Source organism: Gouania willdenowi, chromosome 13, assembly GCF_900634775.1.
Source record: "Gouania willdenowi chromosome 13, fGouWil2.1, whole genome shotgun sequence".
Taxonomy (NCBI): Eukaryota; Metazoa; Chordata; class Actinopteri; order Blenniiformes; family Gobiesocidae; genus Gouania; species Gouania willdenowi.
The window spans coordinates 30,887,025-30,909,623 of NC_041056.1; the positions used below are offsets into that span (position 1 = coordinate 30,887,025).

Below are 22,599 nucleotides of genomic sequence, written 5' to 3' on the forward strand. Positions count from 1 at the left end.
AAAACCACTGAATGAATATTAGTGACATTCTGCTTGTTAGATTTTCACCAAGAGTTCAGCATGATGTCATGAGCCTATACCCTGCTGAAACGAACATCAACTAGTAAACAAAAATCATCCAGCCACAGCAATTACCAGCCACAGCCAAACATGAATTAGGTAATGTCTAACTGACAGACAAGCAGAGTGAGTTTGGGCTACTGTGCAAGTGTTTTTCTCTCTCCCTTTAACAGGTTGGAGTTCATATAAGGACAAATAAAAAACAAGCTGTAAACTCTTTACTAAGCAAGCTTGAGCCGAATATATTAGCGTAGCCGGTAATGTTGTAACAGACTGGCTGTAACAAAGTCAGCATAACTTACCAGTTTGATGTGTTGAATCGTAGCCTCGCGTGGGACGCTCATCTGGATGTAGATCCCAGTAGGCAGAAGAAAGTCCACAGTTATCTGAGCCAGAGTGTGTCCGGCCAGGGGCGAGTGGGGCGCCCATATGTCCAGGAGGTCTGTCATGGCAGGAGGCATGGCAAGGGGCAGCCGACACCACCTCAACCATAAGGACCTGCGAGGTCAGAGGTGAACAACAACGCTAAGCATCAAATGGTCTTTGGTTTTACAAAGTGAACAAATATCATTACAATGTGATGTACCATTCTCCAACTGATTGATTGAAACTTTATACGGGACAGAAATCGTAATAATGACTTAGGAAAATAAAGTGCCATTTAAGAGCCATGAAGCGCCCCACAGAGACAGTTATTCACCATCCTGGTAGTGTTCCACACTTGAAATCCATTACCAATAGGGATATAACAATTCACTCAACTCCCGATTCGATTCACAATACTGGGTTGACGATACTATTCACGATTTATTTTACAAAATGGGACTGAAGACAAATGATGACTGAAAATATTACTTTATTTTTTGGGGGGAAAAAACTAGAAAATACTGTACTATTTTCCTTTTATTTTTCATTGTCAAAAGAATCATTTGATAAACTATTCAAAACAATGCAATTTAACAAACAATAAATCTTGAATAAAATAAATAAAAGAATAATACAAATGAAGAAGCCTATTAATTTAAATTCTGGTTCTATAGTAAACAATGCTAAACTGCATAATAGTTCCTTTTCTTTTTAAAAGTGCAACTAAAAATGTAATTTGTGCCTTAACAATTGGACTTAAAAAAAAAAAAAAACAGTCATTGCATTGTATTTATGTCAGATATTTATTTGGACCAGCAGAGGGCGCTAGTAACCCAGTGGTCGGTTGGCATGCCGTTATTCTAGTAGTGAAGAAGAGATGCTATGCTAGCACACAGAGCTAATAGAAAAACGTGACTTTCACAGATATTCACATAATATTACAGATATTCTTTCGGTGCTAAAGGGGTAAGGAATCATTTATGAACATATTCAAGAGTAAAAGGCGGCCAGAACGAAAGTAGTGAAAAGATATAGCGCCCCCTGCTGTTTAAAAAAAGTACTGCGATTCAATTTTCAGAATATCGATGTGAACCGTGATACCTATGAATCGATTTTTAACTGCCTTACGATTAATCGTTACATCCCTAATGACCAATGCAAAAAAAGACATTACTCAGAAGAAATATTAGTTCCATCTACAGTGAAACTTTGCTTACTGTCTAGAAACACAGAGTACCTCCAAATTGACTGTATGGTTGTCTCTGTTGGTTCTCTGACTGGTGACCTGTCCAGGAGACTCCTTGTCTTGAACCCCGAGTAAACAAGTATGAACTGGCATCACATGGCCTTTTAGTCCTTTATATAGTTATTAACATGGTGTTGATGATTTCTTGTCCCTTCCAGTAAGTGCAGCATTATGCTGAGTCCAGTAGGAGGTTGCTGACTTTATTTTGGAAGCAGGCCAGTGCACAGAGGAATGCCCACTAAGCAAACAGAGGGAGAGTTCAGCCAGCCTTCCCTTATCTCACAACCTGCCTAAAGGAACACAGAGTCAAACCCAAACACTTACAGGTGGGAAAACTATTCATTGCAAACGAGAGGATTGTCCAAAAACTAATGCGAAACCCTTGTTTACACTCGTTCAGTGCGTGCTATGTGTGTTATGTTTAAGATGTAAGGAGAGCACATCAACACATGTTAACTGTGTTGCGTTCTTTTCGGTGATTGGCTTAGAGCTACTGCTGTAAAGCTGCCCACTGCCTGTTTTTCCCATTTAGGCCCCCCCATGCATCGACCACAGCTGCATCGTCAGCCACTTCCACCTGCATCTCTCTCTCTCTCTGACCATGTCCTCAAGTGCTCTTGTACATTAACTGTTCCATTTGACCACAGGTCCATCTTCATTTCTGCTTGATCCGCCCATCAAAACAACAGCAGCCCTGATTGCCTCTAATGCTCTCTCCCCTCCAAGTTAAGTGCTCAAGCAAACGCAGATGAGCAGCTGTTTTGCCAGCAAGTGTGGTGCAATCTGTGGTGCACCGGAGCCACAAACTCAGCCACTTATCATTATCCAGCATATAAATGCAAACGACCCTGTGTGTTTTTCAGTGCACTCTTCATACAGCAGAATGCGCACTAAACATCCCATCTGAAGAGGACTTCACAAATGATCAAGAGTCACACAGACAGAATTCACTAATTTCAGTAGAACCCAAAGCCACTCTAATCAACATGAACTGGTTTAAGAACAACTGTATTTGAAAATTGATGAATAGTCATGTGGAGTCTGGGTCATCTATAAGTGGGAATAAAGGGGAGAGCTTTTTTGGGCCCATCCATAAAGTCAGCAAAATGATGGATTATTGTTGTATGAAGCTGTGATAACTTGGACTAAACAAAATTGTGATCGCGATATAATATGCAAATATTTTTTCAAGCACTTCTTGTCATGTATTTTTCAATGAACACAAGCAATAAATCAATCTGTTTCGTAATAAACAACTTCAGAGTTAAATAAATATAAAATGTACATTTTAAAGCACAGATTACAACAATAAAGCAAACAAATCTGTGGCTTTACCTCTTCAACATCAAATTAACTTCACATTTCATAAAACATGTAAACATGTGGAATGCACTTCTTAAACACTCTTTTGTGATCTATTGATCTGAAATACACTGTTATCCAGGATGTTTATTATTATTTGCACCATAGTATATAGTCAACTTAAAGATGTAAATTCTTGTTTTAATCAGAAATAAAATGGGTTAAAAGTGACCAAAAATGGTGGAAAAGTTGGGGAATAAAACTGGCAAATAATGGGCATTACAAATCGTGACTGTGGTTAAATCTGCAAAAAATAAAGTTTGTAATTGCTGAAAATGTCTTGAAATTGTAAAATGTGCAGAAGAGGCATTGACATTTGATGAAATGGCAGGAATGGGAGTAATGTACCAAAATACATTAAAAGGAACAAAAATATAGCAAGAAAAAGTGATGAAAATAGCTTAAAATATGGCAAGTTTGGTGCAGTTGCAGAAAAATGATAAAAATTAGGGATGTCCCGATACAACTTGTTCACTTCCGATACGATACAAATATTGCAGCCTTGAGTGTTGCCGATACGATATCGGCACAAATCATACATACTTTTATTACTTATTTTGTAGTGTGGAATGTTAGAAAAACTGACCCATTTATTATTAACCAATTGGTTACATGAATTTTAACCTTCAACATAATATCTACAGTATTCTACAATTGAATAAAATAAATAAAAAAATAAACTATAAGACCTGAAAAATAAATAAATCCAGTAAAAAAACTAATTATAATTTTAAAGTGCAAACAATTCAAATTCACTTCAGTTATTTTTTACTGTCAGTATATGGTGGGAACAACTGAGGGCGGGGACAAAAACAATAACAACAACATAACACTGTCCACTGCTCAAAGTTAAGAGTTCACAGCTCCAGTTTCACGGACTGTGCCCAAAACAATGTGATCATTGATCTTAGTCTTCACTAAAAAAACAATAGTGTAAACAAAATTATATCACTCTATAACAAGAGCAGAAAACAAATAATAATCAGTCATTTAAATAAACTGCTGACTACCCTTACTACTCCTCCATCTCCACTTTCTGCAGTCCGAGCATGATGTGGTGATTTTTTTTGATGGTCTGCTTATCGGAGCGCTTATCGGACCGATATCCAATATCAATATTTGATCTAAAAATAAGCAAAAATGGGCTCAAATTGTTCAAAAAATATTCGGAGTTTTTTGAAGACATCTGGTGACTCCAAATAGGATCCTAAACCCAAGGTTGAGAATTCCTGTTCTATTGAACACTTGTGTAGTCGTGCACACAATTGAGTAAGTCTTGTTTTATATAGAATTGGTTATATCCTCACCTCTTGTGTGTGTGTTGTTTTTTGGGTTTTTTTTTAAACTCTGGATATAATTTGCGAACAAACCCAAAGGAATTGAACCCAATAAAATCAAGTTCATCTTTAAGTAAAATACGAAAACTCTACATAATAATCTGTAGTCAAAATGTATATATAATTTATCTTTTATTTTTACAACTATTACTACTCTTATTACAGAAATAATACTAACAAAAACATACTAGACATGCAGACCTGATTTGTGATAAGAAAAAAGTATACTAGGGATGTCTCGATACAACTTTTTCACTTCCGATATGATGCCAATATTGCAGCCTTGCAAATCGGCCGATATCGATATTGATTTGATACGGTATCAGCACAAATCATACATACTTTTATTATTTACTTTGTAGCGTGGAATGTTAGAAAAGGCTTGATCTAGTGATGTTACTCAAACAGAGAACAATGGTCAGCAACAGTAGGTTACTTTGTTGGAGTGTGAACTAGTGATGTAACGATTAATCGTAAGGCAGTTTAAGATTGATTTATAGGTATCATGGTTCACATCGATACTGTGAAAATTGAATCGCAGTACTTTTTTTAAACAGCAGAGGGCGCGATCCAGAAGTTAAGGCGGCGGGCGGAATCTGCTACTACTTTCTCTCTGGCCGCCTGCTACTTTTAAACATGTTCATAAATGATTCCTTACCCCTTTAGCACCAAAATAATATCTGTACTATTACGTGAATATCTGTAAAAGTCACATTTTTCTATTAGCTCCGTCTGCTAGCATAGCATCTCTTCTTCACTGCTAGATTAGCTGCATGCCACCCGACCACTGGGTTACCAGCACCCTCTGCTGGTCCAAACAAATATCTGACCTAAATACAGTGAAGACTGTTTTTTTTTTTTTTTTTTTAAAGTCCAATTGTTAAGGCATAAAAAGACATTTTCAGTTGCACTTTTACAAAGAAAAATAACTATTATGCAGTTTTGCATTGTTTACTATAGAACCAAAATTTAAATTAATAGGCTTCTTCTTCATTTGTATAATTCTTTTATTTATTTCATTCAATATTTATTTTTAGTTAAATTGCATTGGTTTGAATAGGGATTCTTTTGACAATGAAAAAGAAAAGGAAAACAGTAGTCTTTTTCTAGTTTTCTTTTCCCAAAAAAATAGAGGAATATTTTTCAGTCATCATTTGTCTACAGTCCCATTTTGTAAAATAAATTGTGAGAGAATCGTATCGTGAACCCATTATCGTGAATCAAATCGTATCGGGAGTTGAGTGAATCATTACATCACTAGTGTGAACCACAGTCGCCCATGGATAGAAGTGCTTGTATGGAAAATTTTATCTGAGAGTTTATATCAGTGATTTTAGATGCAGTCCGATAAAATCTGATATTAATTTTCTGGCTGATATCGGGCCGATATGCGATATAAATATCGGATCGGGACACCTCTAATGAACACACATCACACAGGCAGCATGGATTCCTCACTGTAAAAGGCACATGTCCACACGCAGTTACTACTTAAGGCCTCATAATATCAGAATTAGTGTAGCTATTGAATCTATAGAAAGTTCTCATTTTCTGTGTGCAGCCACAGACCAACAAAGTCACTTAGTGACAAGAGCTAACACTTCTAGGTAATTAAATATTCCCTATCTTTTACACTGTTTTAGTGCAGGTAAATGCAATTTTATGTCCATGTGTCAATCTGCTTTAGTGCCTAAAAATGAATGCTATTGTGCAGCAAAAACACATAATTACAAATAATTATTTTAAATGGCAACCCCAGCACAGACCATTGCTTAATAATGGTCCATTGTATCTATACGGTTAAAAAACAAGTAACTGTCTGAATCCATGACTGCACATGCACACTGTACAATATGAGAGATGAATGACTGCATACATGTTATAAGGAACTGTTCTCTATGTAATTACAGGCTTACAAAGTGAGTGCACTTGAGAATGCTGTCTCATCTTGCTGTCACGGTCACACGCGCGCACGCACGGTTGTACGTACACACACACAGAAACACATAGGTGAGCAGGGTTATTAAGGATGTGGTGGCAGACAGCCAGAGGTCTGCTGTAAGGTCCACTCTCAGTAGAAACCGAGTAGAAACTGCACCATCAGGAGGAATGGAGAGTTTCATATGGAGACAAACGGAGCCGCTTGAAGCAGACATTCAGTGAGTCAGCACTGGCTAAGGTATACAATGTCAAAGCGTATAGGCCTGAAACATGATTCACATCTTTTTCTACACTTGCTTTGTGTAGCATTAGAGCGATTCTGTAATGGTGCTCACAGTGGTTTGCTTTGCTCTAAGATGAATAAAAGCACGTGCTTGAATCATCTCTGATCAAAAATGATTAAAAGGCGTGATTAAAAGGATTAAAGAGCAAAGGGTAAACTAACTGCTTTTTCTAGCTGAAAAAAGCCTCTCACCATCAAATGTAGAAACACAACCTATGACATACTGTATACCACAATCAAAGCAGTCATAAAAGTGAAAGCAGAGATAATAAAAGCAAAGTGAATTCTTGCTTCCTCTGAGCCAGTGACATGTTGTGACGGCTTTCATTCCTAGATGCAAATAAAACCAACACTGGTTTCAGTCAGCAGTCTCTTTCCAAAGAGCCCTCTGTGTGACAGCAAGAGGCCTGTGAGGCACTCTACAATAGAACAAGTGTGTCCATGCAACCCTGTATGTGTGTGCGCGCGCGTGTGTGTGTGTGTGCGTGCGTGCAGTAATGGGAAAAAAAAGGAGGGCTTGGTAAAATAAAATGGTTGTGTACAAAACATTTCAGCTGGTGATTTAAGGTCTGGTGACACATTTTCCTCCTCACTGTGCTAAAAATAAAGTTCACAATGAGGATCTAGGATGTCTTCACCTCTCCGCTACGAGCACTGCCTTCTCATATATGACACTGGAGATATGCACACAGGCAACAGTCAGTGTTTCCACTTCTGGGCCAGTAAAATTCTGAGAATGTGTGTTTTCGGGTGGAGCAGGGCTGAGTAATGCTGGCTCTGATGATTGGAGTAAGTCTTAATCAGAAACTGTTCCTAGAGTTTACAGCATCGTCTGGAAACATGTTTAAATTTGGATGCTCAAGGATTAAGATATAACAGAAAAAAATGTACTGAAATGTTAAATAAACACAGTGATGAGTACATTTGACCTTACAACACACCATAGGCATTAGGCACTATCTGACTAGGTTTATCATTTTAACTTGTGGTATGGCAATCCCTGAAACACTTTCTAAAATGGCTTATAAGCCCAACCCTGGAGACATGGTGTAAACCACCAGAACCAGACATGTTAGTTAGCATTATTGGGTATGGAACATGATGCAGATTACATTTAGTTTATTTTGTTGGTATAATGCTGCGCTCACACCAAATGCGTCTTCTGCGGCACTGGACGTGTCTGCCTCACGAAACATTCCGCAGGTTTTGCAGGATAAAAAATGTTCCCAATTCGCTTCATATGTACGTCTGGAGCGAAGCACCAGCCACCAGACTCCGAAAAAGGTGGCAACCAGGCTGTGTTTCTTTCCACACTCAACTATGGAGGACCCCAGGCAAATTGCTGCTCTTTACCTTTTTTGAAGAGGAAGGGCCGTCAAAAAATGAGCTTCTCCTCCATGCTTCAATCCAATATCTGTCTGCAGCGCTATATGAATGGTTTCTTCTTCTATGTGGAGTTTTTTGGCGGTAAAGAACGGTTTTCTCGTTGACGGCCTAACGTCATTGTTAACGAGGACTCTGATTGGCTTCCGTGCCTGAACGTCATGCGAAACAGTCGCTGGAGTTCAATATTTTCAACTCTTGCGAATGTGTGATTATGACAAAAACTTAAGAGCGCGCTCACACGACCAACGCTCTTGTTGCGCGGATTGGGCCGCACAGGAAAGATTTCACCCCTGGGCCGCGTCTATCCATTGACTTTGTGTGTAATGTGGACGCACGAACATATCTTGACGCATCCGGTGTAAAGGCAGCATAAGGCAGGGGTCTGCGACCTGCGGCTCTGGAGCCTTATGTGGCTATTTAACTCTTTTGCAATGGCTCCCAATTGCTATAAAAAAATATTGAAATTAATAATAGTTATTGTCTGACAGAGGGTATTAATGATTAATGACATTGACAACAAATAAAATCACAATATAACAATTTGTCAACCTAAAAATAAATCACATTGTGCAATAACTCGGCCACCTTCCTACTTAACTTCTGCAACATCTACAGACCATCTACTTTCCTGCACCTGTGGCTAACCTTAAGTTTTAATGCCCTGGTAAGAAAACTAAATCAACAAAAACACTATTCTGGAAGAAAATAGAGATTTTAATTGTGTGGGGACAGATTAATTTAACTGCTAAAGTGCCGGTTAAATATGTATGCTTGATATGTGGCAAGAAATGAGCAATTAGTGTTGATCACATGATCATGTGTTATCAAATTCAAGTATTTTTTGTAGCCCATCAAAGACATTATCTGAAAAAGAATCTTTAGATAACATTATTCAATAGACAGACAGACAGACAGACAGACAGACATTCCTTGCTTTTATAGATAGATGTTTATGTTGTTACTGTAACTTATCTTTTGTAGAAACAAAATGCCATGTAACAACAGTGTGTGTGTGTGTGACCCAACCACATCCAGGCTGTTAACAGCCCTTGATCACACGAACCATCTCCAATGAAACCGTGACACACCCACTCCACAGACAGGATGCCATGACAGTACACAGGAACTGAGTGACAAACATGAACCAGGAGGGAAAAAAAGGTCCTGTCGAGCCATTCATAAAAAGCTGATGTAGAGCTGAATCAGAGGCTGGCCTGTTCTTCCTCTTCCTCAAGAGTTATTTTCAGTTGCACCGTCAGCAGGTGTACAGTCATTAAATTAGTGCAGTTCAAACATACAATGGGATGAATAGATGTCATTGTATTATTACGGAGATTTAAAAACAGTCTATGAGCTGAGATGGGGCCATCAACAAAGCAACAATTTCAGTAAGGCAATATGAACAGAGCAATCCATCTTCAGATTATAAAGACAGTTATAACAGTGGCTTTATTGCCACTAATCCATCTTGATAAGATTTACATCCCAGACAATTAAGAAATAAAAGACAAAAAGCAAAGCTGTGCACTTCAAACTTCCATTTATGACATGAGTAACACTGCTTAATGGACCGTGACCGCGCAGAATAAAACCCTATTACTATGAATGCCATCAGGAAGAGCTGATGAGCACATCTTGCCTTCTATTTTGGGAACAGATGCGTGTCGTTTCCATTTAGGTGGAAGAGACAGAGAGCAGGGTAGACAAGAGGGGAAACAGATCAACGTCGTCTAACTAACGAAGCCAACACCATCAAAGGAGGACTTAGAAGATCTGCAAAGAAAAATCACAGGTGTTGCACCATCTCAAATGAACCGAGGGCCATCTTATTTCTTCTAATTCAATAATGTAACTACACCAAATCATTGCCCTTTACAAAACAAAGGATTTACCAAATGTACCAACTTATGGGCTATACCAGAAGTTATTTTCCTCTATCCACTATTTAAAAATGTCTTTCTTTTTTCAAGCTTTTCACTTATGGAACAAATTGCCTAGTAGTGACCTAAAAGACATGACAACTTTATAGATATTAAAAAATGCTTTAAAATCACATTTTTACCTATCCTAATGATATCATGTCTGTTTTAATGTATGTGTTGGTGTAATTAAAATGTGTCTCAATGTACCTTTTTTATGTCATGTTTCTGTATATTTCTAACTGTCTTTCATTTTTTTCTGTTCTTACATGTACTAGAATCTTGATTTTCTTTTTTAATGGACCCCAGGAAGATTAGGAACCACCACGATGGAAGGAAGCTAATGGGGATCCAATGACCAAATAAACAAATACACATCTTACTTCAACTAAACAGTATTGTTTCAATACATTAACATTATTTTAGTCCTGCACTATTACAAGTCAACATTTTGTTTGTATAAAAAGTAAGGATCCTATACATGTATTGGAGAGGAAAAGTGTTTGTGCACATGATGAATGCATGGGGGGATAGTTATACAAGACTGGAGACCACTGTGTAACCAAATACTTTGCACTCGAGCAGACTCTCTCTTCTCATACTCGTGTCTACATGTGACAGTGATTTCTACAGAACACCAATGTGCAAGAAAAGCACATCGATTCAACACTTTTATTTTTTTACTACAACTCAACAAAGGACCTCTGATTGGAAGAATTATTTTTCCTTGCAACTCTATTCTCAGGATAAAAGGCACTTGAACATCAAGGTTATTAAGCACTCACGCTTCATCTTGAAAACATGACCTCACGAGTTCCTGCACGAGACAGGCTATGGGTCTGCCATGCACACTCAAGTGCTCTGCCTGAACATTACTGTCACAAAGTTAAAAGAAAATCAGTCAGATGGACAAATGTTACTGTATAGACAACAGTGAGTGGGCAGTGTTTATTTGAGCACAAACTGCCTATACAACAGTTTCTAAGCTATATCAAATTAGCCTGTGGTTGGAATTTCAGGTTAACTGAGGACACGGACGTAAAAGCTAATATGCACGACAGAAGCACATTAACAAACAGAATAACAATTCAATGTCTTTATATTAAAAGCTAATTACATAATAATAAATAAACAAGCAAGTTTATTGCTTTTATCAGTTAAAAAGTCTATAATCTGCTCTCTCTTAAAGCAGCTGGTTCAAAACACTGCAGCTCGGGTCTTAATCAAGTCTTTACACTGGCTCCCAGTCAGCCTCAGAATAGACTTTAAAGGTCTGCTGCTGGTGTATAAATAAGTGAATGGGTTTGGTCCAGAATCCATCAGTGAGATGTTAGTCAGGTCTGAACCCAGCAGGTCTCTCAGATCTATGGACACAGGTCAGATAGTGGAGCCCAGAGTTCACAGCAAACATGGTGATGCTGCTTTTAGTTGTTATGCTGCAAAGAAGCTGAAGTCAGCTTGTAATTGATAATTGATGTGTAATTGATAGTTCATTTAAACGATGGTGTAAATATAATTTGAAAAACATCATTTGCTGTCGTAATTGTAATTAAATTGTAATTGAGTTTAGTTAATTGACTTTGCAATTGTAATTGCCATTAAAAGTCTACACAAATTGTCAATTATAATTTAACACAAAACTGGGGAACCATGTTACAGTTTCATATCAAACTTTCCCACATTTTACCATTGAAAAAAAATTGAAATCGAGGGGCATACTGACACAAAAAAGGCTCAGACACCCACACCAAAAGTATTAAAACCTATATTTTTCATTGATTAGGAAGCATAACAAGGTAACCACTGTGTGTGACATGTTTGTTTGTGTGCTGACAAAACAGCTCTAAAAATGGATGGATGGATGGATGGATGGATATTTGTGTGTGCTGCCTGATGGAGCGCTGGGTTGTGAGTGTGTGTGCGCACGTGCCTGTTACTGCGACGACAGTGTCTATGATTGCTGTGTTTTGCTGCTGAGTTGTCACTGCATGGAGTTGCTCTGTTCCTCGGACAAAGGTCTTCTCTGCCTTTTTTTTGCTGGCTCCGCCTGATATAAGTTTGAGAAAAGTGAATTTGTAGACAACCGTGAGCAGCCACGGGGCTGGTCATAATCTAGCATTAGTTTGTATTGGGCTGTACGTCTTGCCACCGGGTCAGAGGCAGGAAAGTTGCAAGTGCGGTTTTCTGGCCAGAGACAGCGGGGGGGGGGATGAAAGACCCCCCAACATTTTGAATTTAATAATGTTGCTCACAACTTCAAGGAGAAGTTGTTGCAAGCAAACTAAATAGTTTTATCAGATAATGAGGCTGCTAATGCATCAATGACCATGGCAACATAACCCAGCTATCAATGGTATAAATTAGCCTATTATAAGAAACCTCCCACAGTCGTCAAATAATTTTAAAAACATAACCTGCACTATGATCACAGCACTTATGATTTGACAGTAATTATCTGTGATGACTACCGTAAATTAACCCTAATGCAGACATTGTGTCTGAAAAAGACAGATTACAAGCTCATTCTTTTTGCTTCTGCTGCAGACAGTCGTCTATGCCAGAGATAGTGGAAAGGGAAAGGTGGGGGCAAATTAGATATGCGTTAGTGTAACGTTGGACAGAGGCTAATTCACTGGACAGACCTAGGAGGAGTGAGGAGAACCTCTGTCTGCACAGAGACAGAAATACAATAGTTAGGATGGAGTGACTAAAAGAAAGAAGCAGGCAAAGCCAAAAAAAAAAAAGTTGAAATTTCCATGCAGTTATGAAGTCATGATAAATATAGAACAAACTTTTAACATGTAAAAGGCGTACGGCTCAATGTGATACAAAGTGAGACTGTAGTGAGTAGACAAAACTGGGCATAGGGTCAACAATATGACTCTGTTTTTTGGCAGGAGTGTGTACATGGTTATATGTGTGTGCGTACATGCCACTGATGGCAGCACTCTGCCCTGCACAAACACTGCCCTTGTGTTGTCCTTACCCTGCCAGCTCGGCCTCACACACACACACACGCACGCACGCACTGAGGACCAACAGAGAGGCAAGGGCAATGAGGACAGCTTCAGTCTTATGAATTGGCCTCTGCATGTTTCATGATCTTAAAAACAATCTGTGACACACAAAAGTACATCTGCATCCTTTGGTGAATAGTATTAGCTTTTATTATTAGCTAGTATGAGCTTTAAGCCCAAACCCATTTCAACCAGTGTTAATTTTGACAAGAAATTTTAATTTAGTTTTAGTCTTTGTCTTTTGACTAAAATTTATTGTAGTTTTAGTCAAGATTTAGTCATCTGATTTGTTTTAATTTTAGCCTTTTTTTTAGTCAACTAAAATACCAAGCAATTTTAGTCGACTAAATCAATCAATAACAAATCTATTTGACAATTTTTTACCGCTGGTAAAGGTAATTTACGCGTGTATATGTAATATATAAAATACAAATTTTACTTTATTTCAACACAACTGTGTCTTTATTTCAATACAAAAGCACTACTGAATAACAGACTAAGTTTGAAATGGTATCTTTCTCCCATAATAATGCAAACAAAAAACGCGCAATAAGCATTAACTTTCAACACAATTTATACAAAATAAATAGTGCAAATATCAAAGATAATAAACTCAAAAACCAAACTGAAAATAAGATAAAAACAAAATAAATCGGAATTCAAAATAAATCGGAATTCATTCAAAACATACATTTCTAATTATTTTTAAATAGCAGGCTTTCAACCTTTTAAATAGTACACAAACATAAAATAGGCCCACCGTATGTAGGCGTGTTGAAAGGATCCGCTCCATGAAAAGATTAGGTAGTGACAGGTTCAGCCACTGAGAGCCATACAGGAAAAAACGTCATATCCCCAGCGCAACGCAGTATCAAAACAAACAGGGCAAGACCAGCTGTGCTCTGCTCTGTTTTAAAGGGGACATATCATGGTTTTAAATCCTTCCTTTTTACATATAAATCATACAGTTGTGGTATATATAAAGCGGAACTGCACTGCTTGGGTCTGAATTCCTCATTATTATAGCTCCACAGGCCCCTTTTCTACCCCTTTTCTGATGTGCTTCTGAGAGCAACTCGTTTTGGTGCGGTCTCGTTAAATGCAAATGAGACACTCCATACCCCGCCCCCTCTTCAGGTGACACTCAGTTCAACTCCACCCTGCTCGGCCATTTTTGTAGTTTGATAGAAGAGATACGGCTATGTAGCGGCGCATAAACTTTTTATTCAGAGGTTATTTACAAAATGTCAACAACAGAAGACATGTCCATCCAGCCTTACATGTTCCAGCCAGAGTCGGACCCAGCGGAGCGAGATGAAAATGAAGATGATGAACCTGCAGAACCCTAACAAGCGAGCTAACACAAGCACCGAGCTAACGCTAGCGTCAAGCTAACGTCACGAAATGCATTTAATACAGTCTTTTCAAAGACAAAAACGGCAAAATGAAATCGTTAGACTTAAATTAAATCACGTAGGCCATATCATCAAGGATCTAAAACGAACACACAGCGCTAACATATGAAGTCTGAAGACGGTGCAACTGCTAATGCTAAGAAAACAATGACAGGGACGTCTTATTATCACACTTTTTAGCGTTATTTACAGCTTACCGAAGTGCTCTGTTCGTCGTCTCCAAAGATAGAAGGAATTGAACCCTCAATCAGACAAAGTCTTTCGGCAAATCCTTCTTTATACTGGCGAAGCAGTCATCCTTGAAGTGCTTCGCACACACAAAAATGACCTTACCCACAGATGTGGGTACATTTCTGTGAAAAATAAAACTCAACCAGGCACTTTGAAAAGTTTCTGATGCTGGGAGACGGTGTAATGAAGAGTGTGGGTTACTACATCCAACAACCAAACATTTTGACTTATCCTCTTGTAACTTCGGCATCCTTGAGCTTGGACTACAAAATAAAAGCGAGAAATAAAAATGGCGGATTGCTCGAAGTGTTGGGCCTGGAGTTGATGTACTAATTTGGCAGTTCCGCTGCAAATACTGTGATGTAATAGTTCAAAAAACGTAATAGAGAATAGAAAAATCGAAACAGATTGAAAAATATGAGCAAAACAGAATATAAAGATATCTACGGATCACCTGAAGAGACTAATTTGATTTTTTCTGTACTTCTAAGCACTCTAAATATACATCCATCCATCTTCTCCCGCTTAGCCGTTTCCGGGTCGCGGGGGCAGCATCCTTAGTAGGGAGGCCCAGACTTCCCTCTCCCCGGCCACTTCCTCCAGCTCTTCCGGGGGGACCCCGAGACGTTCCCAGGCCAGCCGAGAGACATAGTCTCTCCAGCGTGTCCTGGGTCTTCCCCGGGGCCTCCTTCCGGAGGGACGTGCCCTGAACGCCTCACTAGGGAGGCGTTCAGGGGGCATCCTAATTAGGTGCCCAAGCCACCTCATCTGGCTCTTCTCGATGCGGAGGAGCAGCGACTCTACTTTGAGCCCCTCCCGAATGACTGAGCTTCTCAGCCTATCTCTAAGGGAGAGCTTAGAGATATACAACAAAATGCATTTAAGGGCTAAAAAAGTGGATTTAGCATATTATGTCCCCTTTAAAAGACCTGGATATATTGTTGAAACCACAATAAGAAGAGGCTTTAAAACCGTAAGTCTGTACCTTATTACACGTTGTTTTCGTCTGCAGGCTTCCAGACTAATCGCCTGTATGAATAATACAACAAGATTAGGATGGAGTCCAGGCAACATCGCTCCCTGATTTTCGTCACAAAAATATATTTGTGACGAAAATATTTAGTTAACAAAATTAACACTGGTTTCAACCCAACACTATTCACACCCCTATGCTGGAACACAGCATCATAATCACAACATCAAGGGCCTCTATGATCACCAGTGCTTGCGAGAACCCTGAACGCTATGTGCGTCTTTCTTGCATTAATCAAAACAAATCACCTGACCATCTATTTGCGACTCAGTGTCCTAACTTGGCCCTAGCCCGCGGTGTAACAATCAAAATTTAAACTTAAACCTCTAAGTGAGATATTGGTTCTGCGAGAGCAATATGATAAGATATTTAATAGAAGAAAAAAAAATGTTTTAGAGTCACAGGCTGATTGACGATTCATGCCCGTCTGAAACCAGGACCACACAGCTATTATATGGTCATCATCATCTAGTTTAAAGCTTCCTACCACTCTTCGTCCTCTTTCTGTTTCAGGTAAAAACCTTTTTAACCTACATAGTAAAATGAGAAAACCTTTTTGGAAAAAACCCATCTAATAACTCCACAATCATGAATAAAAGGTAATTTAATCAAATTAAGACAGAGCTGTATGATCTTAACAATTAAATCTAACACAATATGTTATATAAATGCGATGATCAAAGACCTAATTTAAAAAAAAAAGAATAGATAATGACTTTAAAACTCTGAGCTTCCTTAGCCTCACTCTCCCTGAGCAGCAGAGAACACTGATTCTTCCTGTTTTGATGTTGAGGCGGTTTGTGTCCCCAAAGCTCCTTTATAAGGGTGAGATAAGGATTAGTCTTTGTTCCACTTTACACAACAGCTTCTTTTCTGAAAGTGGACAAAAAAACCATTTCCTTGGAAAACAGATGTAAATTTGGAAACACAATTTATCTTTTTAGGACATCCAATTGTACAAGTAAAATGCGCCTTGACAAGTATTCCCATGCACCTGCCACATGTGCATATTCTCTGTTCAATGAATCCTAGGACAAACACCCCCCTTCTAAAACTGAAGAATATAGCCTAAGCACTGGTTTGCCAAAGAAAAACTGAGTTTAACAAATAACATTCTGTAGCAACAGTTGGCAGCACAGCATTACTGTGCACATGAAAAACGGCTTGGTGTCACTTGGCCACATCATGGAGGCTTTCATCAGGAGAGAAAACAGGAGAGAACATATTTCTCCAGTATTGGCCTCCTTTCATTGGCTTCCTGTACAATCTAGAATAGTTTAAAATCCTTCTGTTAGCCTACAAAGCTCTGCATGATCCTATGTATCTTAAAGACCTGTTAGTGCCCTATCGTCCGGGCAGATCACTCCGCTCTCAGTTTGCTGGCAAAAGTGTTGAGAAGTAGAACATGTTGAGAAGTAGAACAGGAGGAAAGGTTTTCAGCCACCAGGCTCCTCGCCTTTGGAACCAGATTCCAGTCTCAGTACGGGAGGCTGCTACCCTCTTCACCTTTAAGGCTAAACTCAAAACCTACTTATTAGCTGTAGCGTATACCGTGTAATAGCATTAATTTAACCGCCAGAGCCGACATGGGCTCGTCCTTAAATAGTCGTATTCACAGTCCTTGGAGTTGCTGTTAGATTTCAAATAAATGGGAAGAAATTCAAATTCTGATGTAGCTGGTTATGATTTACACTCCACATAAACAGGACTAAATCATAACATAACTTAATCGCTAGAGCGGACATGGGCTCCTCTGTGAACGGTCGCATTTACAGACCTTGCAGTTGCTGTTAGCTTACCAATGAACAGGAAAAGATTCGTCACCTTTATAATAAGTGTTGACTAGGCCACTGGGAGTGAGGCCCCAAGGCCAAGGCAGGCTGACTTGATAATAATGTATCATGTTTTTCAGTGCCTTCTCCTCACCCTTCTCTCTCTGCTCTGTTTCAGGTGTTGTGAAGCTGGAATTGACAGTTCCTGATCTGTGGTTCTAGTCTGGGACACTCTGATGTTCTATCTCTCTATCCTGTTCTGTTGGTCCTTCTGTCCACTAACCCCAACCAGTCAAAGCAGATGGCTGCCACCTCTGAACCTGGTTCTGCTGGAGATTTATTCCTGTTAAAAGGGAGTTGTTTCTTCCCAGTGTCACTAAATGCTTGTTCATGTGGATCTTGTTGGGTTTTTTTCTTTTTTATTATGAATTTCATATTTTGATAAGCACATTGAGATGACTTTGTTGTAAATTGCACTATACAAATAAAGTTGAATTGAATTGAATTTCATCACTGGGAAGGCAAAGCTTCAGGAAAAGCTCCAGTTCACAGACTTAGGTTGGACTACTACTATTGTAATAAGTGTTGTAGTAAAGTTAGTCCTCTAAAACAGTTCCCAAACAGGGGTACATGTACAAACTAACACAAGTAAATAGAGAGTTTAATTGTGTGTGAACAGATTAATTTAACCACCAATGTCTTATCAAATTCAAGTTACTTTTTGTAGCCTTTCAAATACAATAACTAGAAAAAAAAATTCTTTATATAACGTGTTTTGAATTTGAAGATGCAAGATACTGTTTTATTTCTTGATGTCAATTTATTTTATTTTATTTTAAACTGTTTTTAAGTTGCCATTAACATGATCAATAAAAATCAAATTAAATTTAATCAAACATTATTCTATATCATTTTAACTGTATAGAATTTAATACATTGTATTGTGAAATTATATAAAATAAATGACCTGTTATTTCAGCCACTGCTTGTTGCAGTAAAGCTTAATATTGACACTAAAACTCATTGTCAAATCTTTACTCATACAAAACTACAGTACGTCAGTTAAGTCAACTATTCATTAGCATGCATGGCTTTGCTGTACACTCTTCCCACCCCTGCTCAAAAAAAATGAAAAAAGGGTGCAACCAAATTCTGTGCTGGTGCGACCAACTGAGAAAGTTAGTCGCACCAGTGCCACCACTGGAAAAGTTAGTGTAGAGCCATGAGTATAATTGCTCAATAAAATACTATTTATTGAAATTGGATAAATCTATGCTGTAGAGGGCATTCACTCACTTCTGACATTAGGACACAATAGCTAGTTAACTATATTTTACAAAGAAGACAGTATTTACCTACTATGAAGTAATACACTTGGTATTTTGAGTTTGTGGATTAAAGCCTTGTGGAACCATGTTAGAGACGTAGCAAGAAGTTCAGGAGAGCCCGTTGTGTAGCTTTCCAGCTGTTTGAGGTTATTTTCCATTTCACGGGTCCAGCCGTTCACGCCCACTTGTCACCGTTCATCCAATGATCACACACTGCCAACCCGTGGAGTGCTATTAAAAACACCCACAAGCATCCACGTTGGAGACTGCTGAGAGACAGACATGCCAGCAACAGCGTGGATCTCTTACCTGCTGCTGAACTGCTAGTTATCCTTCGATCGTTGCCTTTGTAAGAGCCAACAATGTTAGCACCGGTAACATGCCAGCGTTCTCTGTTGCCCTGCGACAAACTTATGATTTTATAATCATAACCTGATAGGAAGAGATGGAATCCATCCTACTTTGGAGGGAGCATCTCTACTATCAGAAAACATGGCACATTTATGACATCTCATGAATGAGACCATGTTACAGAGGGGGAGTCCTCCACGCCCCTCTGCGCTTGCCTTAGGACAGTTTCCCTCCCATTGCTATCAGGATAGCTGTGTTCATCGCCATGACAACTGTTGTGATGGTGATGAATATTATTTTATGGAGACGGTGTCAGTCCCCCGACCCATATTTCACAATGATTTTAACATAAAATCAAATAAAAGAGCTATCAATTATAAAAATCTGAAAAAAATTAAAATCTCAAATCTAGAAACACCAAAACATAAAACCATTAGATGTGCTCTATTAAATATTAGATCACTGAGATCCAAATCTCTACTAGTAAATGACCTTATCTCAGAAAATAACTTTGATTTATTCTGTTTAACTGAAACATGGCTGTATCAAGATGAATATGTTAGTTTAAATGAAGCCACTCCTCCCAGTCATTTAAATACTCATATGCCACGAGACATAGGCCGTGGAGGTGGTGTAGCAGCTATTTATCATTCCTCTCTCCTAATCTATCCTAAACCAAAGGCCAGTTACACTTCCTTTGAAAGCCTGGTTCTAAATTTATCTCATATCGAATCAAAAACCTGCCAGCCAGTCTTATTTGTGATAATTTACCGTCCTCCAGGCCCTTATTCTGAATTTCTATCAGAATTCTCTGAGTTTATATCAAACTTAGTCCTCAGTTCTGATAAAATACTGATAGTAGGAGATTTTAATATCCATGTGGACAAAGATAGTGATAGCCTGAGCTCAGCCTTTATGTCCCTAATAGACTCAGTTGGCTTTTTTCAAACTATTAATGAAGCTACTCATCGTTTAAATCATACTCTTGATCTTGTTCTAACATATGGCCTTGATATTAATGAACTAAAAGTCTACCCTGAAAATCCTCTGCTATCAGATCACTTTTTAATATCTTTTAACATTATCCTAGAGGATCTCGCACTGTGCAATAAAATAGTTACGAGTAGAAATCTGTCCAATAGTGCTGTGGCTAAATTTAAAGAGGCCATTCCTGCTGCCTTAAACTCAGTGCACCATCCAATAAATAACTATGATATTAATTATAACCCCTCTCAACTGGATCTGCTTGTCGATAGCTCTGCTAGTCTACTAAAATCCACCTTGGACTCAATTGCCCCATTGAGGGAAAAAACTATTAAACGTCAGAGGAAAGCTCCGTGGTTTAGCTCTGAAACTCACACACTCAAACAGACAACCCGTAAATTAGAGAGAATGTGGCGCTCCAATAAAACAGAGGAGTCACGAATACTTTGGCAAGAAAGCCATAGTAAATACATGACAGCCTTACGACATAGTCGATCTACATACTACTCCTCACTAATTGAAGAAAATAAAAATAATCCGAGGTACCTTTTCAGCACTGTAGCCAGGCTAACACAAAGTCAGAGCTCTATTGAGCCCATGATTCCTCTAGCCCTCAGCTGTGAGGACTTTATGACATTTTTTAACGATAAAATTCACAAGATTAGAGATAAAATTAGCCACTCCCTGCCTTCACCTGGGCCTGCTGTACCATTAAATGTAAATAGGCCTAACCTAAACTGTTTCACACATATAGGACTTCAGGAACTTAACTCTATTATTTCATCCTCCAAACCATCGACCTGCCTTTCAGATCCGATCCCAACTAAGCTGTTTAAAGAAGTTGTTCCCCTAGTCTGCCCATCTTTGTTGGAGACAATAAATATATCCCTATCAATAGGCTACGTGCCACAGTCCTTTAAAGTAGCTGTAATCAAACCCCTTCTCAAAAAACCTACTCTTGATTCCAGCACTTTAGCAAACTACAGGCCTATATCTAATCTTCCTTTTATTTCAAAGATTCTTGAGAAAGTTGTGGCAGCTCAGCTCTGTGAATTTCTTCAAAACAACAGCCTGTTCGAGGACTTCCAGTCAGGCTTTAGAGCTCAACACAGCACAGAGACTGCTTTAGTTAAAGTAACTAATGATCTACTCTGGGCTTCAGATGAAGGACGACTCTCAGTGCTGGTTTTATTAGATCTTAGTGCAGCTTTTGACACTATAGATCACTATATTCTACTAGAGAGATTAGAGAAATTACTTGGAATCACAGGGACTGCCCTAAACTGGTTTAAGTCCTACCTATCTGATAGGTACCAGTTTGTACACGTGAATAATAAGTCTTCTGTGTACACTAAAGTAAGCTACGGGGTTCCTCAGGGCTCTGTGCTAGGTCCAATCCTCTTCTGTATCTATATGATCCCCCTTGGTAATGTTATGAGAAAATACTCTGTTAACTTCCACTGCTATGCTGATGATACCCAACTGTATGTATCAATGAAGTCAGGTGAGACAAATCAGCTATCTAAACTTGAGGCCTGTCTAAAGGACATTAGGGCCTGGATGGACCAAAATTTTCTTCTTCTCAACTCAGACAAGACTGAGGTCATTGTACTGGGCCCGCGACACCTTAGAGAAACCTTTGCTAGCCTAACTGCCCTAGATGGCATTACTCTGGCACAAAGCACAACTGTTAGAAACCTTGGGGTTCTATTTGATCAGGACTTATCCTTCAACTCTCACATAAAACAAACTTCAAGAACTGCCTTCTTTCATCTCCGTAACATTGCTAAAATCAGATCTATCCTGTCTCAGGGCGACGCCGAAAAACTAGTCCATGCTTTTGTTACCTCTAGACTGGATTATTGTAATTCTCTTTTAGCAGGCTGCCCGAGCAAGTCGCTTAAGACACTTCAGCTGGTTCAAAATGCTGCAGCACGTGTACTGACTAAAACTAGGAGAAGAGATCACATTACTCCTGTATTAGCCTCTCTGCATTGGCTTCCCATAAAATATAGAATAGAATTCAAGATTCTTCTTCTCACTTATAAAGCCCTAAATGGACAGGCACCAGTCTATCTCAAGGAGCTTGTAGTGCCATACAATCCCCCCAGAACACTACGCTCTCAAAATGCTGGACTACTCGTTGTTCCATTCATCTCTAAAAGTAGTATAGGAGGAAGAGCTTTCAGTTATCAGGCCCCACTTCTCTGGAACCATCTACCAACCACGGTTCGGGGGGCAGACACCCTCTCTACCTTTAAGGTTAGGCTCAAAACATTCCTCTTTGATAAAGCTTTTAGTTAGGAACCAGCTCATAGCTCATAATTAAGATGCAATAGGCATAGACTGCCGGGGGGGGGGGGCCTGGCATGCTCGGTTGGAGAGAGGTTGGAGAGGGCGTTAAGAGAGAGGTCATTTAGGTTAGAGAGGGACCGGAGAGGGTCCCATTCCTCTTTCAAACACTCCCTCTATGTCTGCTTACTCCCTTGTGTGTTTGCTCCTGTACTCCTTCTGGCTTTTGTCTTGCAGGTCCGTGGGATCCTCAGTGTGGAGTTACAGAGACTCAGC

The 22,599-nt window shown here is 39.0% G+C and overlaps 1 protein-coding gene across 4 annotated transcripts in view; it reads right to left on the minus strand.

The window, feature by feature from the left end:
• The window catches only part of pik3cb (phosphatidylinositol-4,5-bisphosphate 3-kinase, catalytic subunit beta), a 95,438-nt gene that overhangs the window by 39,203 nt on the left and 33,636 nt on the right, over positions 1–22,599 (minus strand). For 3 of the 4 annotated variants that reach the window (XM_028464542.1, XM_028464539.1, XM_028464540.1), the window contains one exon: positions 363–558. In XM_028464542.1, the coding sequence (XP_028320343.1) occupies positions 363–521 (159 nt within the window). In that variant the 5' untranslated portion in view covers positions 522–558. Of the gene's footprint in view, positions 1–362; positions 559–18,723; positions 18,928–19,005; positions 19,104–22,599 lie in introns of those variants that run through there. The other variant, XM_028464538.1, reaches the window with a different exon arrangement.